The sequence below is a fragment of the Mugil cephalus genome, chromosome 13 (assembly GCF_022458985.1).
Source record: "Mugil cephalus isolate CIBA_MC_2020 chromosome 13, CIBA_Mcephalus_1.1, whole genome shotgun sequence".
NCBI classification, from domain to species: Eukaryota; Metazoa; Chordata; class Actinopteri; order Mugiliformes; family Mugilidae; genus Mugil; species Mugil cephalus.
This window is the reverse complement of record NC_061782.1, coordinates 882,292-909,603: the sequence shown is the minus strand read 5'-3', so window position 1 is coordinate 909,603 and position 27,312 is coordinate 882,292. Positions and strand designations below refer to the sequence as shown.

Here is a 27,312-nt window from a genome sequence, read left to right as displayed (position 1 = left end):
TTCATTATTCTGGGAAGTTGTGACTGATCAGGACATGAATCTGTGGATTACGACATAATCTGAGTGAAGCTTTTAGCCCACGGTGACGATGACGGATGAGTTTCATTAACGTCCCAGCGACAAACGCCCAGAGAGTTTCTCTCCTCATCCATGAGGAATTTCGAGTCCTTATTCTAAAGATTTGTGCCGACGCTGTTTCTAGAGAAAGTCGCCGGGTTCAGAGGAAGAAGGATTCATCGGGCGTGAGAGGAGGAAAGGCTTCGTATTTTATCGTAGCAGGAGGTGTGACGGCTGGATTCTTATCTCTGCTGCAGGAATGTAAACGTTGAAGGGCTCGGTCGCAATGAACCACACACTCGTGTTTTATCTTTATCTCAGCGACTCAGATCCAGCTGATCTGACACCAGCTCATCAGTTAAACACCAGGTTTGATCTAAACTCTGTGGTTTGGTTTAGTTTGGTTTAGTTTAGTTTAGTTTAGTTTAGTTTGGTTTGGTTTAGTTTAGTTTAGTTTAGTTTAGTTTAGTTTAGTTTAGTTTAGTTTGACATTTAAAGGAAGAGGACGTTCATTCACAACTCTTGAACAGTCAAGTTTCTCCTTTTCCTTCTTCTTCTTCTTCGTCTTCTCGTCCTCCATGTTTCTTCTTCGTCTTGTGTAGAGGTTGTTGTTTGATCATGTTGGAGACGTATTGATCACGTGAACACAAACTGAGCGTGCTCAGTTGGAGGCAGCCTGCAGAGACATGGTGGTCGGCAGAATGAATGGTGTTTTGTGTCCAGTTCTTCTTCGTCTTCTCGTCAGAGCGTCTCTGGTTCATGTGGAGCAGACAAACAGCTTTGACTGGAGGAGACACATATGGTTCCAGTCAGTTCGGTCTCAATCGTCCTCTGTTGGGGACACACTGCTGCTCTGTGTCCCATTCACGTCCGTTCAATTAGAGGCGGCAGCAGAGCTCCCTGTGATTGGATGACAGGCTCTGTATTGTGTCCTGTGATTGGCTGCTGGCGTCCTGCTGTCCTCACTCTGTCCAGATGTGAGACTGAACCAAACCTAAAAGCTGTAGATGGTTCGTTTCTAAATAACAAAACCTAAACTCTGGTCCATCCAGACACTTTTAGGGCTGATTCACTTTGATTAAATATACATTTATTGAGACATTTCGTTGTCATTTCAAGAGACTTTCTCCAAACTAACGTCCTCATTGGTTCCAGAGGTTTACTTTACTTCTTAGTTTCCTTTTGCTGATGTGCAAATATATATTTCTGGTAAATGTAAAATCATCTTTCAGCCCTGACAAATACATTTTAGTTTGAATCTGAAACTACTTCCCAGTTCACTTCTGTCAAAAAGAAAAACGCTGCAGTTCCCCTACTGTCCACTAGGGATTAAAATGTGACTGATTACTCCCACTGAGGGAGGAGTCAAACAAAGATGGAGACGAACGCTGAGCTTTAAACCTGTTTCAGGAAACTCTCTGTCAACTATTTTCCTCCTCCACTCACTCACGTTGACCTCCGGCCTCCCTGCTCCTCCCTGCTCCTTCCTGCTCCTTCCTGCTCCTTCCTGCTCCTTCCTGCTCCTTCCTGCTCCTCCCCCGGGAGTTCAGGAATGCTGGAATCCAGGAATGTCTGAAGTGGAAGTGTGTATTTTGATAAGGGCTATACCGTGGCTGTGAACAGAGTGCGCTGAGGCCTCTGTCTGTGCGCCGTCTCTTAGTGGAAACAGATGTTTCACACTCGAATCAAATACACAACTTTCGAATGAAAGAAAAAACAACAAAAAAAAAAAAACTAGTTCCCTCTGGTCTGTGGGTGGAGCTTCTTCAGCTTTGACTCCAGCGTCATCATCATGGGACCAATGTCGATGAACCTGGACCTGAGCAACTACAGCAACCACACATCATAGCTCTTTAGCAACAGTTAGCTAGAAAACAATGAGCTAGCAAAACCGTTAGCTAAAAAAGTTAACTAAAAAGCATTTAGCTAAAACAAACAAAACAGTTAGCTAAATAAACGTCTAAAACAGTTAGCTAAAAAATTATAAGGTAAAAAACAGTTAGCTGAATAAATGGCTTAAAACAGCTAAAGTTAGGTTAAAAAACAACAACAACAAAAAAAAACAGCTAAAAATGAAGAGGTAAAAACTAAAATGGTTAGCTAAAACAGCTAAACCAGTAAGCTAAAAAAGAGCTAAAAACGGTTTACTAAAAACTTTCAAAAAATAGTTAGGTAAAAAAACGAACCGCTAAAAACCGAATAGTTTAAAAACCCGTTAAATAAGCAGCTAAAAGCAGTTAGCATAAAACAGTGAAGAGACCACAGACGCGTGAGACTGAAAACACGCTTCAGATTTAAAAGCCAAATACTCAAACCGGATTCTTCTAGGGCACAGGTGTCAAACATACGGCCCGTGGACCCAAAGCGGCCCAGAGGGTCTAATCTGGACCAGTCCGTCTGAAACCTGGACTCTGAGACCAGCGCCTGGATTCTTGTCATTCTTCCCATAATGCATCAGGAATCAGGATTGTTGGTCGATGACGACACATTGACACCGTGATGCCTGTCTCATGACTCTGTCTCCATTGTCTCTCTGGGAGACGTTGTGGTGTCGTCCCAGTGGAGACGACCAGGACTCACCCCTGACTCCTCCAGGTCTCTTCAGGCTCAGGAACAGTCCTCAGATTATACCCATATATATAAATATATATCAATATATATAAATACATAAATATGTGTTATTGAGCCAGAGAGAACTCAATATTCTGCTGTGTCTGTTAATAATAAATAACACAGACCTGACACATAAACCTGGGTCTATGTGGTCTATGTGGTCTACGTGGTCTACGTGGTCTACGTGGTCTACGTGGTCTATGTGGTCTATGTGGTCTATGTGGTCTACGTGGTTTATGGGGTCTACGTGGTCTACGTGGTCTACGTGGCCTATGTGTGTCTAGCGTGTGTTAACTGGATGCTAATGTGACTCTTGGTTTAGTGGACGTCAGGTCTCGTGTCCCCTTGGTAATATAGACATTCTAGACATAATGGGGTCTATGTGGTCCTACTCGTCCTCCTGTCCTTTGCTCTTACTTGGTCTATGTGGTTTACGTGGTCTATGTGGTTTATGTGGTCTACGTGGTTTATGTGGTCTATGGGGTCTATGTGGTCTACGTGGTCTATGTGGTGCCTTCAGGTGGAACTAGTGCTTCCAACATGTGATGCACATGGACACATGTTGACTCTTTGTCTCTAGTGGACGTCCCAGGCTCTGGTCGCCGTGGTAACATCATAGAAACATTGCTAGCACATAGATGGAGGTAGCTCAGTGTCCTCCTCCTCCTCCTCCTCCTTCCACTCAGGAGTCCAGATGTCAGACAGTCACTGAAGGCACCGTCTGAATTACTGATTAATTTCCCCTGTAGTGGGCGGAGTCAAAGTGATCAGAAACGCTGCTCCTTTGTTGTGACTCGGCTCTAAAGAAGCTTCGCTCCCGGTTTATTTTTTAGGGGCCGTCCTCCTGCCTCCACATTCCTGCGTCTCGTATCAGAAGCTCTGGAGGCCGTTCAACACTGACTCCATTGTCGTGTTCTCTGGAGGTCACGGGTTTGTGTGAATGTTTGTTTGCGTATCTGAAGCAGCCGGAGGATCTTATCGGCCTCTCTGACCAGAGTTTAACCTCGACTTTATCGTGAACTCTGAGATCCAACCTGACTCGTCTTTGTTGCTACGCGGCTGAGGACACGTCCTCTGCAGGACGAGTGTCCAGACCAGTTACAACTCCTCAAAGGACTAAACGTGGAGGAAGGATCAGTCACTTTAGTCGACTAATGAATTAAAATGAGGCACATTTAACGTTTTTTTGCAGTAAAAGTTTAGTGCATTTAAAATAGAAGCAACAACTGTGAACCACAACGAAGACAAGATATCACCGGAAATGTAAATGTGTTTCACTCTCCTGTTCTCTCAGACTGTTGTTACATGTAGAAGAGTCATAGCTGCTGTAGCGCTGTGCGCTGAGGCTAATTAAGGCTAATTAAGGCTAATTAAGGCTAATTAAGGCTAATTAAATCGCCCTCGTTAACGTACAGCTGTGAGCTCACTGATGGTTCATATCGACTGAGTCTCAGTCAGAAAATCAACTATGTGCTTTTATTTTTTAGTATTGATAAAGAAAAAGAACCAAACCAACCTGTTTCGTAAACAAATAAATAGTATATTAATAATATATGCTTGTACGATATCATTACTTTATTTATATTTGGCTCATTAACATAAATAATGCTGACGATAATAATAATAATAATAATAATACCTTTAGTATAACAGTGTATTAGTCTCTGTCTCCGTCTCTGTGAGGAGGGAAGAGAATAAGAAATAAAAGGTTTCACCAGTTCTGTGCATGATGTCGCCTTAATAATCCAGGATCAGGACGATTTGGTGTCATTTCTGTAACATGGTCATTGTGAGACAGATGAACGTGTCTGACTCTGATTTAAGGAGCAGGTGTTTGGTTTATTCAGTGGGTGAAAGGTGATTCGTTGGACAGCTGGTCGTAATGTTTTGGCTGATTGGTAGAGGACAGAAGCTTTGTCCAGAGTTCACTCCAAGCATCGTGTCTTATTCTGTTGTTGAAGGGTAACAGGTAGATACGCGGGTTAATTATCTACCTTCTGCCCCCTAGTGGCAGCGGCTCTGGTTGTTCTGGCGAAGACGGTAAATAAATAATAAACTGGCTCAGTGGTTTAATGTCCTCTGTGTCTCTGTGTCTCTGTGTCCAGATGAACGTGAGGCGGTGCAGAAGAAGACCTTCACCAAGTGGGTCAACTCTCACCTGTCCAGAGTCTCCTGCAGGATCACGGACCTTTACATGGACCTGAGGGACGGACGCATGCTCATCAAACTCCTGGAGGTTCTGTCCGGAGAGAAACTGGTACGTCCTCAAAAACCAGAGTCCTGCTGCTCCTCCTGCTCCTCCTGCTGCTCCTGCTCCTCCTGCTCCTCCTGCTCCTCCTGCTCCTCCTGCTCATCCTGCTCTTCCTGCTCTTCCTGCTCCTCCTCCTCCTCCTGCTCCTCCTCCTCCTCCTGCTCCTCCTCATCCTCATCCTCCTCCACCTCCTCCTGCTCCTCCTCCTCCTGCTCCACCTCCTGCTCCTCCTCCTCCTCGTCCTCCTCCTGCTCCTCCTCCTCCTCCTCCACCTCCTCCTGCTCCTCCTGCTGCTCCTCCTCCTGCTCCTCCTGCTCCTCCTCCTCCTCCTCCTGCTCCTGCGCCTGCTCCTCCTGCTCCTCCTCCTCCTCCTCCTGCTCCTCCTCTCTTCCTGCTCCTGCTCCTGCTCCTGCTCCTCCTGTCGTGTCATATTAGATTAGTTTAGATTCTTTATCTCTCAGGATGAATAAAGTGTCCATAAATATCCTCCTCCACCTAAAAACAGATGATTGCTCAGAAAACAACTTTACCTTTTTAAACTTTTAAAGCAAACATTTCAGATATTTGCAGTTTGTCTCTGTGGAGGTTCTCAGTTGTCCAGGTCACTTGTTGAGTTTAGATAAGATAAGAACAGGTTTTATTTGTTGAAGGCTCCGTGGTTCGTAGTAGAATCAGTCACATGTATTTTTACACCTGGAGCCTTTAGTAAAAGAGAAAAAACAAAGTAAAAAGTAAAGTTAAAAAGTCAGGAAGCTTTTACAATAATGTGTGAATGAATTATTCAGTGGTATTTCAATGTTCTCAGCCTTTAACCTGCAGCGCTTTCTATAAATTATAATAAAAACTCTAAACTCTGCACTTTTCTTTTTTACAGTTTCAGATTATTTCCTTAGAACTGGAGAAACAGAAATGAGTTTAAAAGACAGTCCTGCTGGGGTCCGTGGTTCTGGGTGGTGCTGGGTGGAGCTGGGATGGGCGGTGCTGGGTAAACTCTGGCCTGATGCAGCTGCTGCCTCGTCTTATCAGTCGCTGAGAATCAGCCCTTCACTGCGTTCACAGCCACAGGTGTTACGGTCACTAGAGAATCCACTCAGGCTTCTCCTCTTCTGACTTCCTCTTCTTCTTCTTTATTCTTTATTCTTCCTCTTTCTTCTTCTTCTGCTTCTTCTCCGTCTCGTTCCTCGTGTTCTTCTGTAACCGTGGCAACAGCATCAATATGTCACTGTTTGAGTTTGAGTTTCATAGAAAAAATTGTGGCTTCCAGCTCTTCAGCCAAACTCCCCTCTTCCTCCTCTTCCTCCTCCTTCTTCTGTAACCGTGGCAACAGCATGAACATATCTCTCAGTTTGAGTTTCATAGAAAAACTGTGGCTTCCAGCTCTTCCTCCTCCTCCTCCTCCTCCTCCTCCTTCTCCTTCTTCTTGGCTCCGTCTGAACCTCTTCAGCTCCTCTATGATTTCATCCGGCCTTTTGTCAACCTGTCAAACAGACAGAAGGAGAGAGAGAAAACCCAGCTGCTTTCTGAGCCCATGAAGGAAGAGATGGTGAAAAGATGTGGTGGTAGACGGCGTGGGGGGGGTGGAGGGGGGGGTGAAAGGACTCATTGAGTGAGTTTGAGCGTTTCCATGAAGACGCCTCCAGATCAGCAGCAGAAGAGTCTGAGGGCGTCTGTTCGTCTGCAGAGACGTTAAAAACATCTTAAAAGTAGATGAAGAGAAACCAGTCAAACTATAGACTGTATATAAAGATGCACCTGATCCGCTGGAGGCTGCAGGATGGGTCCTAAGCTCCACCCCCTCCATGTTAGTGGGCGGGACTTGGGCCGGTTCATTTTATTTCAGGGTTTCATGGTTTCAGTCATTATGGATTTAATAAAATACTGATGAATGTTCAGGTGACGATTATTTGGATAAGTTTAGTTATTTGACACAATAGAAACAGGATGTGACGTCATGTCGACCACCAGTTGCCATGACAACCGCTCCATGACGGTGAGAGCTGTAAACATATTTTTCTAAATACGTTCAGTGTATGATCCAGCGTTTCCCTGTAGTGGATGAATGAATGAAACCAGTTTAACCTCTGGTTTCTCAACACGGAGCCGAGTCTAGTTTATAAAACCAGACGCTAGTTTTACTTTTTCTGTTGCCTGTTTCTGTAAAATTAAAGACAAATCATTCATCATATCTCGTATGAAGCTACACAAATCACTTTGACTAGAGTCAAGGCTGCATGTTTTTATCGGTTCCTGTTTCAGGGTAGAATTCACGGTTCATTGGTTCATCAGTTCATCAGTGATGAGCAGGATTTACCTTCACTCACATCAGCTCCTCTCACATGAGACATCAGCTCGTTTCAGTCGGATCTTTCTCTTTCTTTTTTATTGGTTCTTTGTCGACTTTCAGGATGTTTTGAGTCGTTTTTATGAGAAAAGTGTGAAGGATGAAAACACTTTTCAGCAGCTCTGTGGATCCTGAGATAAAAACAAAACTCTTCTTCATTCAAATATCTCAAACTGTCTCAGACCAATTTTAAATTTAATCTAAAAACATGACCACAAACATTTATTTATCAAATAACTTTAGTTTGGGACTATTTTCTGCGGCGGATTAATTCTTATTCGAGGCTCAGGTTAACTATTGGTCGGAATGATTGTGAGTTTTCATTGTATTTGCTGTTGATCAGACAAAGCGTCTAATGTCACCAGTCGTATTGTTTTGGGGGTTTTCCTGCTCCGGGTCTGAACTGAAGCCTGGAGCTTTGGCTGAATGTTCCCAGTGAGAGGGACGAGGACGCCCCCGGTCTCATGACACCGCATGACGGTCCAACATGAAAACCTCCTGACGGGGGAAAGTCCCTGCGCTGACGGAGGTGAAGCCGTGGTGTGTTTCTGTGGACGTGGGCGTCCAGCTGGACAGGCCTGGTCCCCGTCCAGATGCTGAGCCACTGTTTATGTGTGAGTGCTGTTATTGTTGGACGGCGTCCTGGTTGTAGTGTGGAGGGTCGCGTTGGATGTAACGTCACCCTGACGTTTATTTAACTCCACTTATTTATTATTTCTGGGTTTGAGTCGTGTTTAAACATTTCCTCCACATTTAAATGGATCGTCCTGAAGAAGCATCGGCGTCGTCTGAAGGAAAAAAGATGTCGTTAAAAACAGAAAGAGCCTGAAACTAAGATGATAAAAACATTTGATTGGTTCAGAATATCCTCACTGACCTAATTTACATGAATTATTACTGAATTATGCATATTTTCTGTCGTTGGACCTCCAGGCTGAGAATTAGTAGCAGTTCCTCCAACGTCCACTAGAGGCTCTAAAACAAGTTAATAACCATAGATCTCACACATGTTGATTCCAAACATCACAGTAAAATGTTCAATAAAGTTTTCTTTCACCAAAATATGTTGTAGAATTTGTAGGTAAAACACTTAAAATCCCTCAACTTGAAAGTCAACTTTCAATTTTATTTCGCATTGTTGTTCCTCAAACGTCCACTCGAGGCTCCACCAGTGAATTAATCCCAGAGTCTCTATGTAAAGATGGATCAGCTCCTCTAAAGCCAGTAGAGCTCCCCCTGGTGGCTGGAGGCTGCAGGATATGTCCTAAGCTCCACCCCCTCCATGACATCATGATGCCTCCATATAAAGGTATCGTGGTATCGTGAGAGTTTTAAAAGCAATTTTTAAGAATAAGTTCAGTGTATAATCCAACATGTCCTTGTAGCTGGTGGAGGTGGAGCAGAGCGTGGGATTAATTATAGGAAAATGCCAATGAGTCTGGAGGGAGTGTGGGCGGGGCTTAGATATCTTGGCTCCGCCCTCAAACTCAGACTCCAAATGAATAATAAGCTGAAAAACAACCCATTACGTCTTAACGTTGACATGTCAAAACTAGAGTTCCTCTGGATGGATGGATGGATGGATGGATGGATGGATAGATCCATAGTAAATTACTTTATTCATCCTTGAAGGGAAATTAGGTAACGTCCACTAGAGGCTCCAGCTCCAACAGTAAAGGAGGTCACAGAGTCTCTGGACGTCCTTGTTTTAAATTTACTGTTGTTGAACATTTAAACTGGAGTAAAGTCTCAGACGTACAGACACCAAAGATTCACTTTAGAGGGAAAACCTTCAAATCCTTTTTCCTTTTTCCTTTTTTTTTTTTGACGTTTGAAGACTTCCAGAGAAAGTCCCGAGCAAATGGGTCGGAGCAGCACAGAACAGTGGCAGGAAAAAAGAAGAGCAGAAGTAGTTTTATTAGTTTCATTCAGGTGAAGCTGGAAGAAGAAGCGGAGGAAGCGTCGGAGCCGCTTGTGTCTCGTTGCCATTAGACCGGCGTTAATTGCATCAGAACATCCTGTGGCTTTAATCCTCCAGGTTTCACTCAGACAGAATTCAGCCCTCGGCTACAAGACAGATGGACTGTGTGAGATTTAGCCCTGGATACAGCAGAGGAAGTGGGCGTAGGCCAAGTCTGACATCTTAGACTTTAGTGTCCTGGATCAGACTCTTGGCCAGCGAGGTGTAAACTTCATTGTTCACCACTGAACTCTGACCGTTGTTTTGTCCAGAGACGTTTATCTTAGCAACCACGACCTGATCTGTTCTGGTATATTCAGATGTTCCCACGCCAGAGAGAATGGATCCACGTAGAAGCTGATGACTCCAGCTTCATCAAGAAGAAGCTAGGTCAAGAAAACTGAGATTAAATCAAATTATCAATAAACTCCAAATGTTTCCTACTAATAATTAACAAATGTGAATTAACCCGCCCCAGAAAATAGTCCCCAACTAAAGAGACACTGTTTTTATAAGTAAATGTTTAAAACGGGTTTGACTCTTTATCTTCCACAGAGCTGCTTCCTGTTTGTTGCATCCTTCAGATTTTTCTACATTTCCTCGTAAAAGTGACTCAAAACATCCTGAAGGTCGACAAAGAACCCAATCAAACCCAAGAAACGTACAGATCAGACTAAAAGGAGCCAGTGTTTCATGTCCGTGAGCCCTGGTTTGAAGCTAAATGTTTGTGGTAACAGCTGATCGGTGTCTGCAGCAGCTTGGAGGACTCTGGTCCCATTAATCAGAACAGAACCACTTCAGTTCTGAGATGTTGGTGGTTTCCTCTCATCAACTGATGCTTCAGAAAAAGGAAAACTTCGCAGTGGAGTCACGACGTGTCGGTTTGAGAGCGCTCAGCTGTGTCTGCAGCTGGTTCGTCCTCAGCAGCTTGGAGCCGTTTGCTGCTTCCTGGTTTCTGCGAAGCTTGTAAATAAACTGAACTTTTCTTCCAGCCCAAACCCACCAAGGGCCGGATGCGCATCCACTGCCTGGAGAACGTGGACAAGGCCCTGCAGTTCCTGAAGGAGCAGAGGGTTCACCTGGAGAACATGGGCTCCCACGACATCGTGGACGGGAACCACCGCCTCACGCTGGGCCTCATCTGGACCATCATCCTCCGCTTCCAGGTCAGAGCATCCAACACAAGCCACGTTAGGACAGGGAGGACGCGTCCAGGTGGACCAGGCCGTCCGTGTCCTTCAGGACATTAAAAGATCCTCAACGGTTCATTTTTGTTGTCTCAGATCCAGGACATCAGCGTGGAGACGGAGGACAACAAGGAGAAGAAGTCGGCTAAAGACGCTCTGCTGCTGTGGTGTCAGATGAAGACGGCGGGGTGAGTCCTGACCCCCTCACTCATCCATGGATGATTGAAAGGGTTCGAACCCTGACCCGCTCTCTCTGCTTCCTCCAGGTATCCAAACGTCAACATCCACAACTTCACCACCAGCTGGAGGGACGGCATGGCCTTCAACGCCCTCATCCACAAACACAGGTAGCACCCGCTGACCTTTAACCTTTAGCCCCAGCAGCTCTGGATGCTCTCAGTTAGCATCTCATTAGCACGTTCCCACAGCTCTAGTTTAGGTTCTGGAGTCTGAGTTCAGTCTAAATGAAACGACATCATCGAGCTTTGTCAGATAATTATGAAAATGAATGTGTTAGCATTTAGCATTTAGCTAATTTTAAAGGGTTTTTACATCTAAACTTCCTCCTACAACTTTGATGAAGGAAGGAAGGTGGAGAGGAAGTCAGTCTGTGTAAATCAGCAGCAGCGCCACCATGTGGTCAGTAGAATATTGTATCAGCTGCTGCCTCTAATGGATCTCTACCTACCACTGGACCAGAACCAGGACCACATGGCTGGAGACTTGGAGACATGATCCAGATTTAGGAACCAGATGTAAAGTTCTTCTTTATTTTAGAGACAAAGACTCAGATTAGAGCTGAACCTGAAGTATCGTTCACTTCCTGCCAAAACAAACCGTGAGATAAATGTGATGAATGGTGGCGTTAATAACTGGGTCTCAGCTGACTGGTCAGGAGACGTTCTGCCTTCAAACCGCTGACATTAACATTTAAATAGTTCCTTTGTCTGAATTAAACCAAACAATCATCACATTCAGAGCAAACAGGCCACGGATTCATAAAGACACAAATCTGAGAGTATCTAAAGATGCTGCCCCCCCCCCCCCATCCACAGCTCAATAATCACATGTGCTTCATTTAAACCTGTTGTTCTCATGAGTGGAGGCTTCAGTCTGCCCCCTAGTGGTGGCAGAGGGTCGAGTTTTTATCGATATCGAAAGTACAAAACCTCCTCAAAGTCTGTGGTTGAAACTTCATTATTTATGTTTATTAGCTTTTCTAGTTTGATATGAACAAGTTCAACAACTTCTATCCATAGTAACGAGCTACAACGCAGCTAATTAGCACGTCCTCATTTGAGGACGTTGGGATTTTAATTCTTTTTTTTGTTAATAGTAGTTTGAATTTTTATTGATTTAATCATAAACAAAATGCAGCGTTCACAGCATTTACACGGCTTAATTCATCATTTTAAATATACGTGTAAGTGACAAACTAAAATAGAAGTAATGAATCGGTAAATAAAGAACACGTTAACAGAGCAAACATAAAATAATAAAACTGAAAATAACAATAAATATTAATTTAAAACTTAACAGCACAGAGTCTCTGTGAATAAGCTGTTTCAGATTCTCTGTGAAGGTGAAAAATGTTTGTTTGACTTTGCTCGGCCATGTTCACGGAGAATTTGTTAAACATTCGTGATTTTACGGTGAAATAATCCCCGTGTCCACATATGAGGACATAGTTTTTTTATTTTAAAAACCACTTCCTGTTCAGTGATGTTTATTTTTTCTGGTTGTCAGATCTTAAATGATTTGACTGAATGTGATAACGTGTGTAAACTGCCTCAGTCTCAAACCCTTGAACCTGCTGCTTCGTTCTCTTCAGACCGGATCTGATCGACTTTGATAAGCTGAAGAAATCCAACGCTCACTACAACCTGCAGAACGCCTTCAACCTGGCCGAGCAACACCTGGGCCTCACCAAGCTGCTGGACCCTGAAGGTGGACCTGACCCCCCATTACCCCCCCCCCTCACCCCTCCGCCCCCCCAGCACATGCTTTACTCATGTCTGTGTGTTTGTGTGCAGACATCAGCGTGGACCATCCAGACGAGAAGTCCATCATCACCTACGTCGTCACCTACTATCACTACTTCTCCAAGATGAAGGCGCTGAAGGTGGAGGGCAAGAGAATCGGCAAGGTGACCGACGTTCTACATGTTCCACACGTTCTACACGTTCTACACGTTCTACATGTTCTACACGTTCTACACACTTTACATGTTCTACACGTTCTACATGTTCCACACGTTCTACACGCTTTACATGTTCTACATGTTCTACACGTTCTATACGCTTTACATGTTCTACACGCTTTACACGTTCTACATGTTCTACACGCTTTACACGTTCTACATGTTCTACACGTTCCACACGTTCTACATGTTCTACATGCTTTACGTGTTCTACATGTTCTATACGCTTTACATGTTCTACACACTTTACATGTTCTACACGTTCTACACGTTCTACACACTTTACATGTTCTACACACTTTACATGTTCTACACGTTCTACACGTTCTACACACTTTACATGTTCTACACGCTTTACACATTCTACACGTTCCACATGTTCTACACGCTTTACACGTTCTACATGTTCTACACGCTTTACACGTTCTACATGTTCTACACGTTCCACACGTTCTACACACTTTACATGTTCTACACGCTTTACACGTTCTACATGTTCTACACGCTTTACACGTTCTACATGTTCTACACGTTCCACACGTTCCACACGTTCTACATGTTCTACATGCTTTACGTGTTCTACATGTTCTATACGCTTTACATGTTCTACACACTTTACATGTTCTACACGTTCTACACACTTTACATGTTCTACACGCTTTACACATTCTACACGTTCCACATGTTCTACACATTCTACACGTTCCACATGTTCTACACGCTTTACACGTTCTACATGTTCTACACGCTTTACACGTTCTACATGTTCTATACGCTTTACACGTTCTACACACTTTACATGTTCTACACACTTTACATGTTCTACACGTTCTACACACTTTACACGTTCTACACGCTTTACATGTTCTACACGTTCTACACACTTTACATCTTCTACACACTTTACATCTTCTACACACTTTACACGCTTTACACGTTCTACATGTTCTACACGCTTTACACGTTCTACATGTTCTACACGCTTTACATGTTCTACATGTTCTACACGCTTTACATGTTCTACATGTTCTATACGCTTTACATGTTCCTCAGAGTTTTAAACATTTCTGCAGAAAAATGGATCAAATCAGATCAGATTTCCTGAAAGTGAACTAAGAATAACCCAAACACGTGAAACTGTCACATTAGACCAAACTGAGCTGAAACATGTTTCTATGTGATGAGACTCAGTTCAGTTCAAAATCTGCAACAGAAAAAACAACAACTTGGAAATGAGAAAAAGCTCAAAGTCAGATAAATAAGATTAAAAACATCCTGAAAGTCGACACAGAACCCAGAACAAACTGTAATAATGGAGAAAATGAGCCATTGTTGGTCTGACTCAAACATTTTAATCCTGGAAAACAAAGTTATGGATGATTTAAATCAGAGAAACAATAAAGACCAATAAAGGTTGATCTGATCTGACTTCAGCATTTTATTTTAAAAAATGACACAAAACATGAGCTGATATTCAGAATCAAACACACGAAGCTAAAATGAGCCGATGTGACACATCAGAGAGGAGCTGCTCCAGGATTTAACCAGGTCCATGAGTTCAGGAGAGTTTCCATCAGTGTGACGAGTAAAACAAAGAGTTAAATAACAGCTGATGTTTTTATGGACTGAGGCTCCACTTTCTAACTGTGTTTGTTGCGTGAAGGTGTGATTCATCAGGCCTGACGTTGTGATGTTGTGTTGTCGTCGTGGTGATGTTCCTCCAGGTTCTGGACAACGCCATCGAGACGGAGAAGATGATCGAGAAGTACGAGTCTCTGGCCTCAGACCTGCTGGAGTGGATCGAACAGACCATCATCATCCTCAACAACAGGAAGTTCGCCAACTCTCTGGTTGGAGTCCAGCAGCAGCTTCAGGCCTTCAACACGTACCGAACGGTGGAGAAACCCCCCAAGTACGACCCCCCCCCCAGTGACCCACAGTAACAACACACCCAGCTTCACTTCTCCAACCAGTCACTGAGGACGCTCTGCACATTTATGCTAACCAGGAAAATAAAACAACTACAATAAAATATTCATGTTTTAATTATATAACTGGTTTATTTTACATGAATTAATAGAAACATCTTCTGAACAAACGTCTCAACACCTTCTGAGGCATTGATGGGCGGACTTAAAGCTAAATGGTAATCTGATTATCTGTGTGTGTGTGTGTGTTCAGGTTCACAGAGAAGGGGAACCTGGAGGTTCTTCTGTTTACCATCCAGAGTAAGATGCGAGCCAACAACCAGAAGGTTTACACTCCTCGAGAAGGCAAACTCATCTCTGACATCAACAAGGTGACTGATTCACTCCATCCTCCTCATTCAGTGCTTCTGTTCTCTGGAGTAAATCCCAAACCTTCAGAGTCTGATCAGTGCGGTCTGAGGGCGGAGCCACGTTATCGATGCCCCGCCCACTCGTCCTCCAGACTCACAGATGTTTTCCTTTAATGAATCCTACGCTTTGCTCCACCTGCACCAGCTACAAGGACATATTGGATTATACACTATTAAAAAATAGTTTTTACAACGCTCATGGTCCCACGGGACCTCTTTGTGGAGCGGTTGGCATGGCAACTGGTGGTCACCATGACGTCACATCCTGTTTCTATTGCGTTAAATAACGAACTAAAAAAAAACTTATCCAAAAAATTAACATTTAACATTCATCAACATCATATCAACTGCCTGGAACAACTGAAACCATCCTGGAAAAATATTACTTGATGTGTATTTTTAGTTTGGCCCAAGTCCCGCCCACTAACATGGAGGGGGAGGAGCTTATATGACCTATATTGCACCCTCCAGCCACCAGAGGGCGCTCTACTAGCGTTGGCTTCACTTTAGAGGAGCAGGTCCATCTTTATATAACTAATCCATAACTCCATTTGTAAGATGTCAGGAAAATCTGTGTGTTTCTTTTTGTTTTGTTTCATTTGTTCTGGTTGTGTGCGTTTGTTTCAGGCGTGGGAGCGTCTGGAGAAGGCAGAGCATGAGCGGGAGCTGGCTCTGAGGACGGAGCTGATTCGCCAGGAGAAACTGGAGCAGCTCGCCCGACGCTTCGACCGCAAGGCGGCCATGAGGGAGACGTGGCTGAGTGAGAACCAGAGGCTGGTCTCCCAGGTAACGCGCAACGCAACGCAACGTAACACAACACAACACAACGCAGCACAACACAACACAGCACAACACAGCAACACAGCACAACACAACGCAGCACAGCACAACACAACGCAGCACAGCACAACACAACACAGCACAGCACAGCACAACACAACACAGCACAGCACAGCACAACACAACGCAGCACAGCACAACACAATACAACGCAGCACAGCACAGCACAACACAACACAGCACAACACAACACAACACAGTGCAACACAACTGTATGTAGTTTTGTTTCAGTCGAACCTGAGTCCAGCAGCACGTTTAGTTAATGAACCCGAGTGTTTCAGCTCGTGCTTCAGTCGACTCTGATAAAGAGCTGAAACTCTCGGGTCTAATAAACTGGTCCTGGAACCAGGTCCAGTCGCACCAGGAATAAAACCTTTTCTACCTGTTCATGCAGAAGCAAACTAACCTCCTCCCTCCTCGTCCTCCTTCAGGATAACTTTGGATTTGACCTCCAGGCCGTTGAAGCTGCCACGAAGAAACATGAAGCCATAGAAACAGACATCGCAGCCTACGAGGAGAGAGTTCAGGTCAGTGGATTCACTGGAACGACATCGTGGTTTGAGCTTCGCTTCTTAAGCCAACAACCGTCTGGACAAAAATAAAGTCTCCTCCACCAGGAGCTGAGCTCATAGTCCAGCGCCTCCTGGTGGATCATTAGTTCAACTGAAGCAATGAGGAGCTTCTCGTTTCTTCAGTGCTATGTTTTTTTAGCTAACCACTTTTAGCTGTTTTTTTTTTTATTTAACCCTTTTTAGCTGTTTTTATCTATCCATTTGTAGCCTTTAGTTAGCTAACTGGTTTTTAAACTAATTGTTTTTTGGGTAGTTGTTTTTAAGCTAGCTATTTTTTAGGTAACTGTTTATTTAGCTAGTTGTTTTAGCTGTTCGTTTACCTGACCGTTTTTAGCTAACTGTTTTAGCTGTTTTTTTTAGGTAACCACTTTTTAGCTAATTGTTGTTAGATAACTGTTATAGCTAACCTTTTTTTTTAGCTAATAGATTTTTAGCTAACTGTTGCTAAAGTGCTGTGATGGGCGGCTGCTGCAGATGTTCAGGTCCAGGTTCAGAGGATGAGGTCAGCTGACTCCATGAATACACTGAAGGAGCAGGTTCTTCCATCCACCAGGATTCATGGGGCTCAGATAGTGAAAGAGGTTCAGGGAGCATGAGACCAGACCAGAGTCCAGACCTGAACCCAGACCAGAGTCCAGACCTGGACCCAGAGAGAATGTTTGGGATGAGCTGGAGACTCAGACTCTGACATCATCAATACAAGATCTGAATAAAAACACTGGATGGAAGAAACCTGGAGACACTGGAGAAGCTTCTTATTGGACCAAGGCTAGAGGAGCTCCGCCCACAGACTAGAGGGGGAGGAGCTCCGCCCCAGACTAGAGAGGAGGAGCCCCGCCCACAGACTAGAGGGGGAGGAGCTCCGCCCCAGACTAGAGAGGAGGAGCCCCGCCCACAGACTAGAGGGGAGGAGCTCCGCCCACAGACTAGAGAGGAGGAGCCCCGCCCACAGACTAGAGGGGAGGAGCTCTGCCCACAGACTAGAGAGAAGGAGCTCCGCCCACAGACTAGGGGGGAGGAGCTTTATATTTACCTCTTTTTTTTTTCTCAGTAAATGGTAAATAAATTGACTTTGCACCCACAGGACATCTTCTGACCTTCTAGGGTCGAATTAAACACAGTATGAGGTGTAACACTCGTCCTCCCTCTTGCCGTACATCTAGGCGGTGGTTGCCGTGGCAAAGGAGCTGGAGGCGGAGAGTTACCATGACATCAAACGCATCACGGCCAGGAAGGACAACGTGATCCGGCTGTGGGAGTATCTGCTGGAGCTGCTGAAGGCCCGGCGGCAGCGGCTGGAGATGAACCTGGGCCTGCAGAGGGTCTTCCAGGAGATGCTGTACATCATGGACTGGATGGACGAGATGAAGGTAGACGGCCAATCAGGAGGAGGGTTCAACCTCTGAACCTCTGTTTATTAGTCTTAGTCTCGTTTTAGTCATTTTTATCTTTCGTAGGTTTAGTCGACTGGATTCGCTTAAACTTTTTAATTGTGTCTTGAGGAAATGCTAAATGCTAATCCAGTCAGAAGAAGGCAAAATGTTGACTGGCATAATGGTTGTTGATGAATATTTCATCAATTAGTGGATGATTAATTAGCGTAAGAGAGAATCTGTGTTGCTGGTCCCTGTTTCATTAAGCTGAGCCGTGACTCGTCCTCCTGCAGATGCTGCTGCTGTCTCAGGACTATGGGAAACACCTGCTGGGTGTGGAGGACCTGCTGCAGAAACACGCCCTGGTGGAGGCCGACATCGCCATCCAGGCCGACCGAGTCCGCAACGTCAACCGCAACGCGCAGAAGTTCGCCAGCGACAGCGAAGGTACGACCGCTGGAAATAAACGACTTCCTGTTTCTCCTCGGCTTCTCGTCCCTGTTTCATTGTCCTCCTCCTCCTCCTCCTCCTCCTCCTCCTCCTCCTCCTCCTCCTCCTCCTCCTCAGGCTATAAACCCTGCGATCCTCAGATCATCAGGGACCGCATCGCCCACATGGAGTTCTGCTACCAGGAGCTGAGTCAGCTGGCGGCCGAGCGTCGCGCTCGTCTGGAGGAGTCACGCCGCCTCTGGAAGTTCTTCTGGGAAATGGCTGAAGAGGTTAAACACGCTTTTATTTTTACACTTATTGGTTCTTCAGACGGTCGAACCAAATATTAACCTATAAAGTATTTAGTCTGAAATTTAATCTGAAAAACATCTAAAACATACGGTTTAAATATTGAATATAAATTAACACAAGTTTTAATTAGCTAATTACCTTGTGGATTTGGATTTTATGCTTGGATCAGTTTTTGGAGAACCAGAGAACCAAAGTGTTCCACGTTGGGTTCTCCTGTCGTATTTAATTTTTTTGTGCTGAAAGAAAACAAACATAAAAACATAACTTACACCGTGCGCTCTGACTTGAAGACGATATTTTTCGTTGTGTGGTTCATAACAATTCTGTTCCCAGTGTTCATCCTACTACATGCTACATGCTACATATCAGTGCTAAGCTAACACTCACTGAGGCTACTTGCCACATATCAGTGCTAAGCTAACAGTCACTGAGGCTACATGCTACATATCAGTGCTAAGCTAACAGTCACCAAGGCTACATGCCACATATCAGTGCTAAGCTAACAGTCACCAAGGTTACATGCCACATATCAATGCTAAGCTAACAGTCACCAAGGCTACATGCCACATATCAGTGCTAAGCTAACAGTCACTGAGGCTACTTGCCACATATCAGTGCTAAGCTAACAGTCACCAAGGCTACATGCCACATATCAGTGCTAAGCTAACAGTCACCCAGGCTACATGCTAGATATCAGTGCTAAGCTAACACTCACTGAGGCTACATGCCACATATCAGTGCTAAGCTAACAGACACCAAGGCTACATGCTACATATCAGTGCTAAGCTAACAGTCACTAAGGCTACATGCTACATATCAGTGCTAAGCTAACAGTCACCAAGGCTACATGCTACATATCAGTGCTAAGCTAACAGTCCCTGAGGCTACATGCCACATGTCAGTGCTAAGCTAACAAGGCTACATGCTACATATTGCCTCCATCTCTGCTAAATGGCGTCGTTACATCCGGCTGAAGTCGGACCAGGTCCCTGGAGCTGCAGTGACCGAGGTCTGGGTGTGTTTCTGCAGGAGGGGTGGATCAGGGAGAAGGAGCAGATCCTGTCCTCCGAGGATTATGGGAAGGATCTGACGGGAGCGCTGAGGCTGTTGAGTCAACACAAAGCCTTCGAGGACGAGATGAGCGGGCGAGCGGCCCACCTGCAGCAGACCATCCGACAGGGGGAGGAGCTAGTGGCCAACAACCACTTTGGAGCCGACAAGATCAGAGAGAGGATCCAGGACATCCAGGTAACCACGGAGGAAGAAAGAAAAGTCACAAAGGAAAAGTCTTTCACGGTGAATAACCCGTCCCCTGGTCTGTTCTGTCCACGCTGCAGGACCAGTGGGCGGCTCTGGAGAGACTCTCCGCCGTCCGTAAGGCTCGGCTGCAGGAGGCCTGCAACCAGCACCAGTTCCAGGTGAAAACATCCTCACGACGTCTGACAGACACGGATCCTCTGGATCCTCTGGATCCTCTAGATCCTCTACAAACACTGTTTAAATAATAACTACAACATATTTATCCAAGAAAATATACAGGAAACAATCATTTAACAGGAAAACATGCAAATAATCCACTAAACTAACAAGACTGAGAAATATGTAGAAATATAAAGACTTTCTGTCTGACAGGGCTGGTGATCAACAGTGATAATAACATATAATAACATATTGGACACAACAGTGAAGCAGTTTGTGCAAATTCAACAGTGAAAAAAAACAACTAAAAGAAAACTGTAAAACAAATAATGTAATAAGTATGAAGTTTTTAAATGTTTAACTTTAAGACTGAGGTCGTTATTTGATTCATATAAAACCACAGGTTTTTATATGTGAACTAGTGCTGGAAAAATATCCATGTTAATATATCACAGTATTTTTTCTTCCAATGTTTTAATATGGATTAAAAAGAAAAAGTCACGTTTTGAGCTGACATTCATAAATACAACTTTTAAACTGCATTTAAATTTCTCAGGGAACTATGTCGAATATATAATAACGTAACGTTTGGTGTCAGGATTTTATCGTGAAGTCTTTCACTGTCAGTTCCCTGATAATATTTTAAATCATGTTAGTAGGAGAAAGTCTTTTTAGTTATTTAAAAATCTGATATCAGTTGTTTTTCCTGTTTTTGTTTCTTGTTTTAAAACGTTCCGTCTTCATTTTCTTCTCTTTCTGTTTCTTTTTATATCAGTTACTTCTGACCTGTTTTCTCTCCACATTTCAGTTTAGTTCCCAAACACGTCGTTTCATTACTCGCTCTGAAAATAATCTCCATCCCAGCGTCTTTATTTAGTGTCAGGCCTCCTCATAATCGCTTCATCTGTTATTGAACCAACTGTGTAAATTCATAATCATCCACTTCCATAATATTTCATTTGATCTTCTCTGAAAGCGTCCGTTCATCTCTTTAACTTTTCTCTGTTCTCGTCTCTGAATGTGTCTGTGTTTTGTTGGATCTTTGTCGTGGAGGAGAACCTGATGATCCCTCTGGGTTCCTCTGGTTCCTTCTGCACATTCCTGTCTCAAACTTTTTCTCATACGCATTCAGTGACTTTATTCACCTGTTCAGTGTCATCTTTTAATTATATGCTAATAAATGCATAAAGAATTAAAAGACTAACGGTAAATGTACGTGATTTTTAAACTTGTTTTATTTACTAAGTTGAACCTAGAATGAACGTGTCCTCCAGCCAGACGTCTGCTGTGGTTTCTGTTGAGGTAACGAATGAATGTCTCCGTCTCCGTCTTCAGGCCGATGCCGACGACGTGGACACGTGGATGCTGGACGTCCTGCGCATCGTCTCCAGCGTCGACGTCGGCCACAACGAGTTCTCCACCCAGGCTCTGGTCAAGAAGCACAAGGACGTGGCCGAGGAGATCTCCAGCTACCGGCCCGTCATCGACACCCTGCACGAACAGTCCCGGACGCTGGCCCCTGAGAAGGCAAACTCTGAGGAGGTAGGACCCCAGACCTGCTCCATGTCCACGCATCACACATGTGTGGGCAAGGCCAAGACCAGGGCTACATGCTACATATAAATGCTGAGCTAACAGCCACCAGGGTTACATGCTACATATAAATGCTAACAGTCACCAAGGCTATATGCTACATATCAGTGCTAAGCCAACAGTCACTACTCAGCTGTTTGTGTGTAAATTAAGGATGAATGATCTCAGGAGGGTGAGGACGTCTTAGGGAGGAGGTGGGAGGACATTTATTGAGTCCAGACGTTGATGTGTCTCATGAGGACGTCCCGGTTGATTCAGAGTGTTGTAAGTCGTCCGTGCTACGGGGTTTGTGTGTTGTCAGGTCCAGAGCCGGCTGGCTGGCATCGAGGAGCGCTACAAGGAGGTGGCTGAGCTAACTCGGCTCAGGAAGCAGGCGCTGCAGGACGCTCTGGCGCTCTACAAGATGATGAGTGAAGCCAACGCCTGCGAGGTCTGGATCGACGAGAAGGAGCAGTGGCTCAACAGCATGGACATCCCCGAGAAACTGGAGGACCTGGAGGTGGTCCAGCACCGGTACGGACCTTCAGACCAGATCACCAAGACCACGTAGCATCAAGACGCTTCTCACTGAGGCTGTTTCTAAACTACAGACTATAGATCAGTTTCTAACTAGTGGTTCTAGACCAAGTAAAACTAGACTGGTTCTAAATAACTGAAATCTCCTGAATATTGTCGTCATGTTTGGTTCACGGAGGAAAACGCTAGCAAGAGGAGAGAGCTAGCCAGAGGAGAGAGCTAGCAGGAGGAGAGAGCTAGCCAGAGGAGAGAGCTAGCAGGAGGAGAGAGCTAGCAGGAGGAGAGAGCTAGCAGGAGGAGAGAACTAGCAGGAGGAGAGAGCTAGCAGGAGGAGAGAGCTAGCAGGAGGAGAGAGCTAGCAGGAGGAGAGAACTAGCAAGAGGAGAAAGCTAGCAGGAGGAGAGAGCTAGCAGGAGGAGAGAGCTAGCAGGAGGAGAGAGCTAGCAGGAGGAGAGAGCTAGCAGGAGGAGAGAGCTAGCCAGCTACACATGATAGAAAGATACAAACATGACAGCCTCTTTCCTATTGGTGGAGACATGCATCCATCAACCAATCAGGACATGATGTGTCAGTGGTTGCTAAGCAACAGTGAAAAGTTGTGGGAGTGAAACAAATAAATGAGTCGGTCCAAGAAGTTTACGATCCCTCCTTTACTTCTCCTCCTTCCTTCCTTCCTTCCTTCCTTCCTTCCTTCCTTCCTTCCTTCCTTCTTTCCTTCCTTCCTTCCTTGCCACTTCATTAGAAACACTAGTGGTGATAATATTCCAGTGATTCCTGCTGAATTAAAAATGTCAGTGAACAGAAGTGACATCCAGACCTCTAACTCACCGTAACTCTGTCCCAGGTTTGAGAGTTTGGAGCCGGAGATGAACAGCCAGGCGTCCCGGGTCGCCGTGGTCAACCAGGTTGCCAGGCAACTGATCCACTGTGGACATCCCAGCGAGAAGGAGATCAAGGCTCAGCAGGACAAACTGAACACCAGGTAATGGACGAAACTGAACCCACATCCACAGTTAGTCCATGGTTAAAAGTCAGACGACATTAGGACAAGTGTTCTTCTTCATGGTTCCTGATAAACCAGATCAGAGGGGGGACCTTGTAGACCACATTAGACCCTGATTAGACCTGACAATGTTTCCTTGATCTTCTCTGATTGGCTCAATGAAAACCACATGACAATAAACCTCAGTGAGAGGAACCAGGAACCACGTTACCACATATGGTTCCTGGTCCTGTAGAGGGTCTGGATCAGCTGACTGGACGTCAGGGGTGACCAGGTGAATGGTTCTGTGCAGGTGGAGTCAGTTCAGGGATCTGGTGGACCAGAAGAAGGAGAGTCTGAGCTCGGCTCTGGGAGTCCAGAACTACCACCTGGAGTGTAATGAGACCAAGTCCTGGATCAAGGAGAAGACCAAGGTACCGTCAGGACCGAGCTCCTTCACTCATTCATTTCATTTTATTCATCTGTTTAAAAATGACACCGGAACATTAATCACCTTCATAGTGAGTGTTCCAGTTTCCAGTGTTGTTAACTGGTTTACTGATGGAAGATGTTTTAAGATATTTAATTATATCTGTGAAAAAGGTTGTTAAAATTAAAAGCAAAAAGAGTCACATGACTAAAACTAGCTCCCAGCTACAACAGAGACAACATGTATCTGGTTCTTCAGTCCTTCAGTGGAGAAGAGAAGAGTTTCTTATGTCAATAGTTATTTTATTCTCTAGTTTAAAGCAGGGTTGTCAAACATAAGGCCCAGGGGCCAAAACCGGCCGTCCAGAGGGTCCAATCTGGGCCGTGGGATGAATCTGCAAAAATGACACTGAAGATATCAGCTGAAAATGTTTGATAAAATAATGAATTGCACTTGTTAAGAACTTCTGGGTTGTTCATCACATGTAGCTGCATTAAAGTAAAGGGAAACGTTTGGAGTTGTCGTTATTTACCAGGTGGCCAGCTGTTGTGTTACTGGCCCCGCCCCCTTGAGATCAGATTGGGCTGAATGTGGTCCCTGACCCCCCCCCCATGAGGGAGCACACAGCCCCCTCTGATCTCCAGCTCCGGGTTTGTGTCTGTATATCTGAGCGTCCTCCGTCCTCCATCCTCCACCAGGTGATCGAGTCCACCCAGGAGCTGGGCAACGACCTGGCGGGAGTCATGGCTCTGCAGAGGAAGCTGACGGGGATGGAGCGCGACCTCGCCGCCATCGAGGACAAGCTGGGAGACCTGGGCAAGGAGGCGGACCGCCTGGCCTCGGAGCACCCGGAGCAGTCCGAGGCCATCAGGGGGCGTCTGGCCGAGATCACCGGAGTCTGGGGGGAGATGAAGGTAGGACAGCCCCCCCATAACTACTACAGCTCTGATCCACAACACTGGACAAAAAAACTGATGGTTGAAGAGATGATTTAAATGAGCCGATTCTCTCCTTTTAATGGTTGTGATTAGTTTAAATAAATAAAACGTGGGTGAAGTGGTTCTGGTTTGATGTGGGGGTGTAAGAACATTGTCCCCTGGTGATTTCAGGACACCATGAAGAACCGGGAGGAGTCCCTGGGCGAAGCCAGCAAGCTGCAGCAGTTCCTTCGCGACCTGGACGACTTCCAGTCGTGGCTGTCGCGGACGCAGACGGCCATCGCCTCCGAGGACATGCCCAACACGCTGGCCGAGGCCGAGAAGCTGCTGACCCAGCACGAGGGCATCAAGAACGAGATCCGCAACTACGAGGAGGACTACCAGAAGATGAGGGACATGGGCGAGATGGTGACGCAGGGCCAGACCGACGCCCAGTACATGTTCCTGAGGCAGCGGCTGCAGGCGCTCGACACCGGCTGGAACGAGCTGCACAAGATGTGGGAGAACCGGCAGAACCTGCTGTCGCAGTCCCACGCGTACCAGCTGTTCCTCAGGGACACCAAGCAGGCCGAGGCCTTCCTCAACAACCAGGTAACCAGCACACACCTGCCCCCGGTCCAGCCTGGACCACCAGCCCCTCTGAAGGGTTCCTGCAGAGGACGTTAGGATTCATGAGATCTGATGAACAGTTCTCTCTTTATTCATTTTATTTAAAAAACGGTCATTGACTGACACGAGAACAGCAGAGAACCAGGTACATGGTCCTGGCAGGTTCATGGTTTTAAAAAGGAGAAGAAGAAGCAGATAAAAGATAAAACGCATCAGATAAAAGCCCAGGAGTCAGTGGAGGATTCAGAAAGGTTTAAAGTGTTTTGTGAATAAGTGAAGAGTTGGTGTGTCTTGTTCTTTAGTGTCTCTCATGTATGAGACACTTGATGTGAATTAGCTGATTGACCTAAATGGATCATGCAGTCGCCTCTGGACTCTGCTCTGGTCGACCCATTAGTGTTTCCCTTTAATTCAGTTAATCACATCTATCACATGTGTGCAACCTCTGCACAGGTGCATGCTGGGAAACAAACCCCACCCGACCCCCCCTTGTAGATCTGGAACCATTAATCCTGGAACCAGCTGTGGAGAGGTTTCCTGTAGGATGGGAGGCAGTTTTGTAGAACAACATCATGTGCTGAAGATTGTTCTGGTTGAAGTGGTTCGGCCTCGTGGTCCACAGAGCTGGGACTAAGTGTTTCCTTCAGACGTCTCTACGTTCATTCATTAAAATGACTGAGTTTTCAGTGGGTTTTCTCAGGTGCTAACGTTTCTGGTAACTGACCAGTCGTCTACAGGGATGTGGAGGAAGTTCCTCTGGGTTCCCCTGGTTCCTCTCCCACTATGATGGAGTGATGTTTGTTGGTGGTCCACTCCTGAAGAAGGAAAAAGTCCCTGATTTATATAAACTAAACCAGGAACTGAGTCTCATCATGCTGATAGAAACTCTGTTGGACTCTGGTTTAATCCTGGACGAGCTCCTCTCTGATCTGAACATTGACGTATTTTAGTCTGATATTTATTGGGTTTTATATTTGATGTTACTGTTGCAAAAAACATTTTTTTCTTGAGCAAGTGAAAAGATTTTGGTAGAAACTTTCAAATTAAAATCAGCACCTGTTTGTTCTGAGGAGGTCCTTGGCTGCCCTCAAGTGGTGGAAGGTCTTCATTACAACAACACTCAGTTCGCCTCATATGGGAAACACCGTTTCACCGTTTCCTATTCTGCTTTTGCATTAAAAAAAAAACAGTTTTATATTTTGGTTCAAATTGTAAAATACAGTGAAATAATCCCTGTGTCCACATGATTTCTTTAAAAAACGACTTCCTGTTCAAAGATGATGCTTATTTCTTATACTTCTTAGGTCCTAGTGATCGCAACTACTTAAAGATGTTAATGTTATCTTAAAGGAATTAAGATGAATTCCAAACAAATGCTTGGGTCTCGGGAGGTTAAAGTTGGTCTAAATCTAATGACGCTGCAGAATTAGTCAAACCTTTCATTTTCTTTTATTTATAGCTTCCTCAGGTTCCTACACATCTTCATATTTCCATGTGTTTTCGTCCTGTGTCTCTGGATCAGGAGTACGTCCTGGCTCACACTGAGATGCCCACCACCCTGGAGGGGGCCGAGGCCGCCATCAAGAAGCAGGAGGACTTCATGACCACCATGGACGCCAACGAGGAGAAGATCAGCGGCGTGGTGGACACGGGGCGCCGCCTGGTGGCCGACGGCAACATCAACGCCGAGCGCATCCAGGAGAAGGTGGACTCCATCGACCAGAGGTGAGCCGGGACGTCCACCACTGGCTCTGACCTTGAATGAAGACGGTTTTCTAAATCTGTGCAGAAACATAATGGTTTGTTTTTGTGCAGACACAAGAAGAACCGAGCGGCCGCCAGCGACCTGCTGATGAAGCTGAAGGACAACAGAGACCTGCAGAAGTTCCTGCAGGACTGTCAGGAGGTAAAACCAGTCGGCCATAGCAGAGCGAGTGGTTGAGTGTCTGTGTCTGTCAGACGACGTCATGTTGTGGCCGTGTGTCCTCAGCTGAATCTGTGGATCAACGAGAAGATGCTGACGGCTCAGGACATGACGTACGACGAGGCCAGGAACCTCCACAGCAAGTGGCTCAAACACCAGGCGTTCATGGCCGAGCTGCAGTCCAACAAGGAGTGGCTGGACAAGATCGACAAGGTACACGAGGAGGAAATCATGTCCTCCAGAAAGTCTGTCTAGACTCAAACAGCAGGTTTTAAATTCAAAGCGACCTCCTGTAGATTTAACTCAAACATCAGCAACATATCCAGGTTTCTATGATCTGGTTCAGGTTCAGAAGACCCCATTATGATCAGAAACGCTTTAAAAAGAACACATCAGGTTTTAGTGAATAAAAATCCATAAACATAAAC

The 27,312-nt window shown here is 45.3% G+C and overlaps 1 protein-coding gene across 2 annotated transcripts in view; it reads left to right on the top strand.

The window, feature by feature from the left end:
* The window catches only part of LOC125018489 (spectrin beta chain, non-erythrocytic 1), a 90,753-nt gene that overhangs the window by 40,762 nt on the left and 22,679 nt on the right, over positions 1 to 27,312 (top strand). For both annotated transcript variants that reach the window (XM_047602423.1, XM_047602422.1), the window contains 24 exons: positions 4,776 to 4,927; positions 10,215 to 10,388; positions 10,506 to 10,597; positions 10,676 to 10,756; positions 12,241 to 12,356; positions 12,443 to 12,555; positions 14,334 to 14,521; positions 14,791 to 14,908; positions 15,575 to 15,733; positions 16,219 to 16,314; positions 17,523 to 17,729; positions 18,026 to 18,179; positions 18,300 to 18,451; positions 19,503 to 19,721; positions 19,811 to 19,891; positions 21,228 to 21,434; positions 21,787 to 21,998; positions 22,846 to 22,983; positions 23,297 to 23,417; positions 24,112 to 24,327; positions 24,523 to 24,942; positions 26,483 to 26,685; positions 26,776 to 26,866; positions 26,951 to 27,097. In XM_047602423.1, the coding sequence (XP_047458379.1) occupies positions 4,776 to 4,927; positions 10,215 to 10,388; positions 10,506 to 10,597; positions 10,676 to 10,756; positions 12,241 to 12,356; positions 12,443 to 12,555; positions 14,334 to 14,521; positions 14,791 to 14,908; positions 15,575 to 15,733; positions 16,219 to 16,314; positions 17,523 to 17,729; positions 18,026 to 18,179; positions 18,300 to 18,451; positions 19,503 to 19,721; positions 19,811 to 19,891; positions 21,228 to 21,434; positions 21,787 to 21,998; positions 22,846 to 22,983; positions 23,297 to 23,417; positions 24,112 to 24,327; positions 24,523 to 24,942; positions 26,483 to 26,685; positions 26,776 to 26,866; positions 26,951 to 27,097 (3,857 nt within the window). The remainder of the gene's footprint in view (positions 1 to 4,775; positions 4,928 to 10,214; positions 10,389 to 10,505; positions 10,598 to 10,675; positions 10,757 to 12,240; positions 12,357 to 12,442; positions 12,556 to 14,333; positions 14,522 to 14,790; positions 14,909 to 15,574; positions 15,734 to 16,218; positions 16,315 to 17,522; positions 17,730 to 18,025; positions 18,180 to 18,299; positions 18,452 to 19,502; positions 19,722 to 19,810; positions 19,892 to 21,227; positions 21,435 to 21,786; positions 21,999 to 22,845; positions 22,984 to 23,296; positions 23,418 to 24,111; positions 24,328 to 24,522; positions 24,943 to 26,482; positions 26,686 to 26,775; positions 26,867 to 26,950; positions 27,098 to 27,312) is intronic.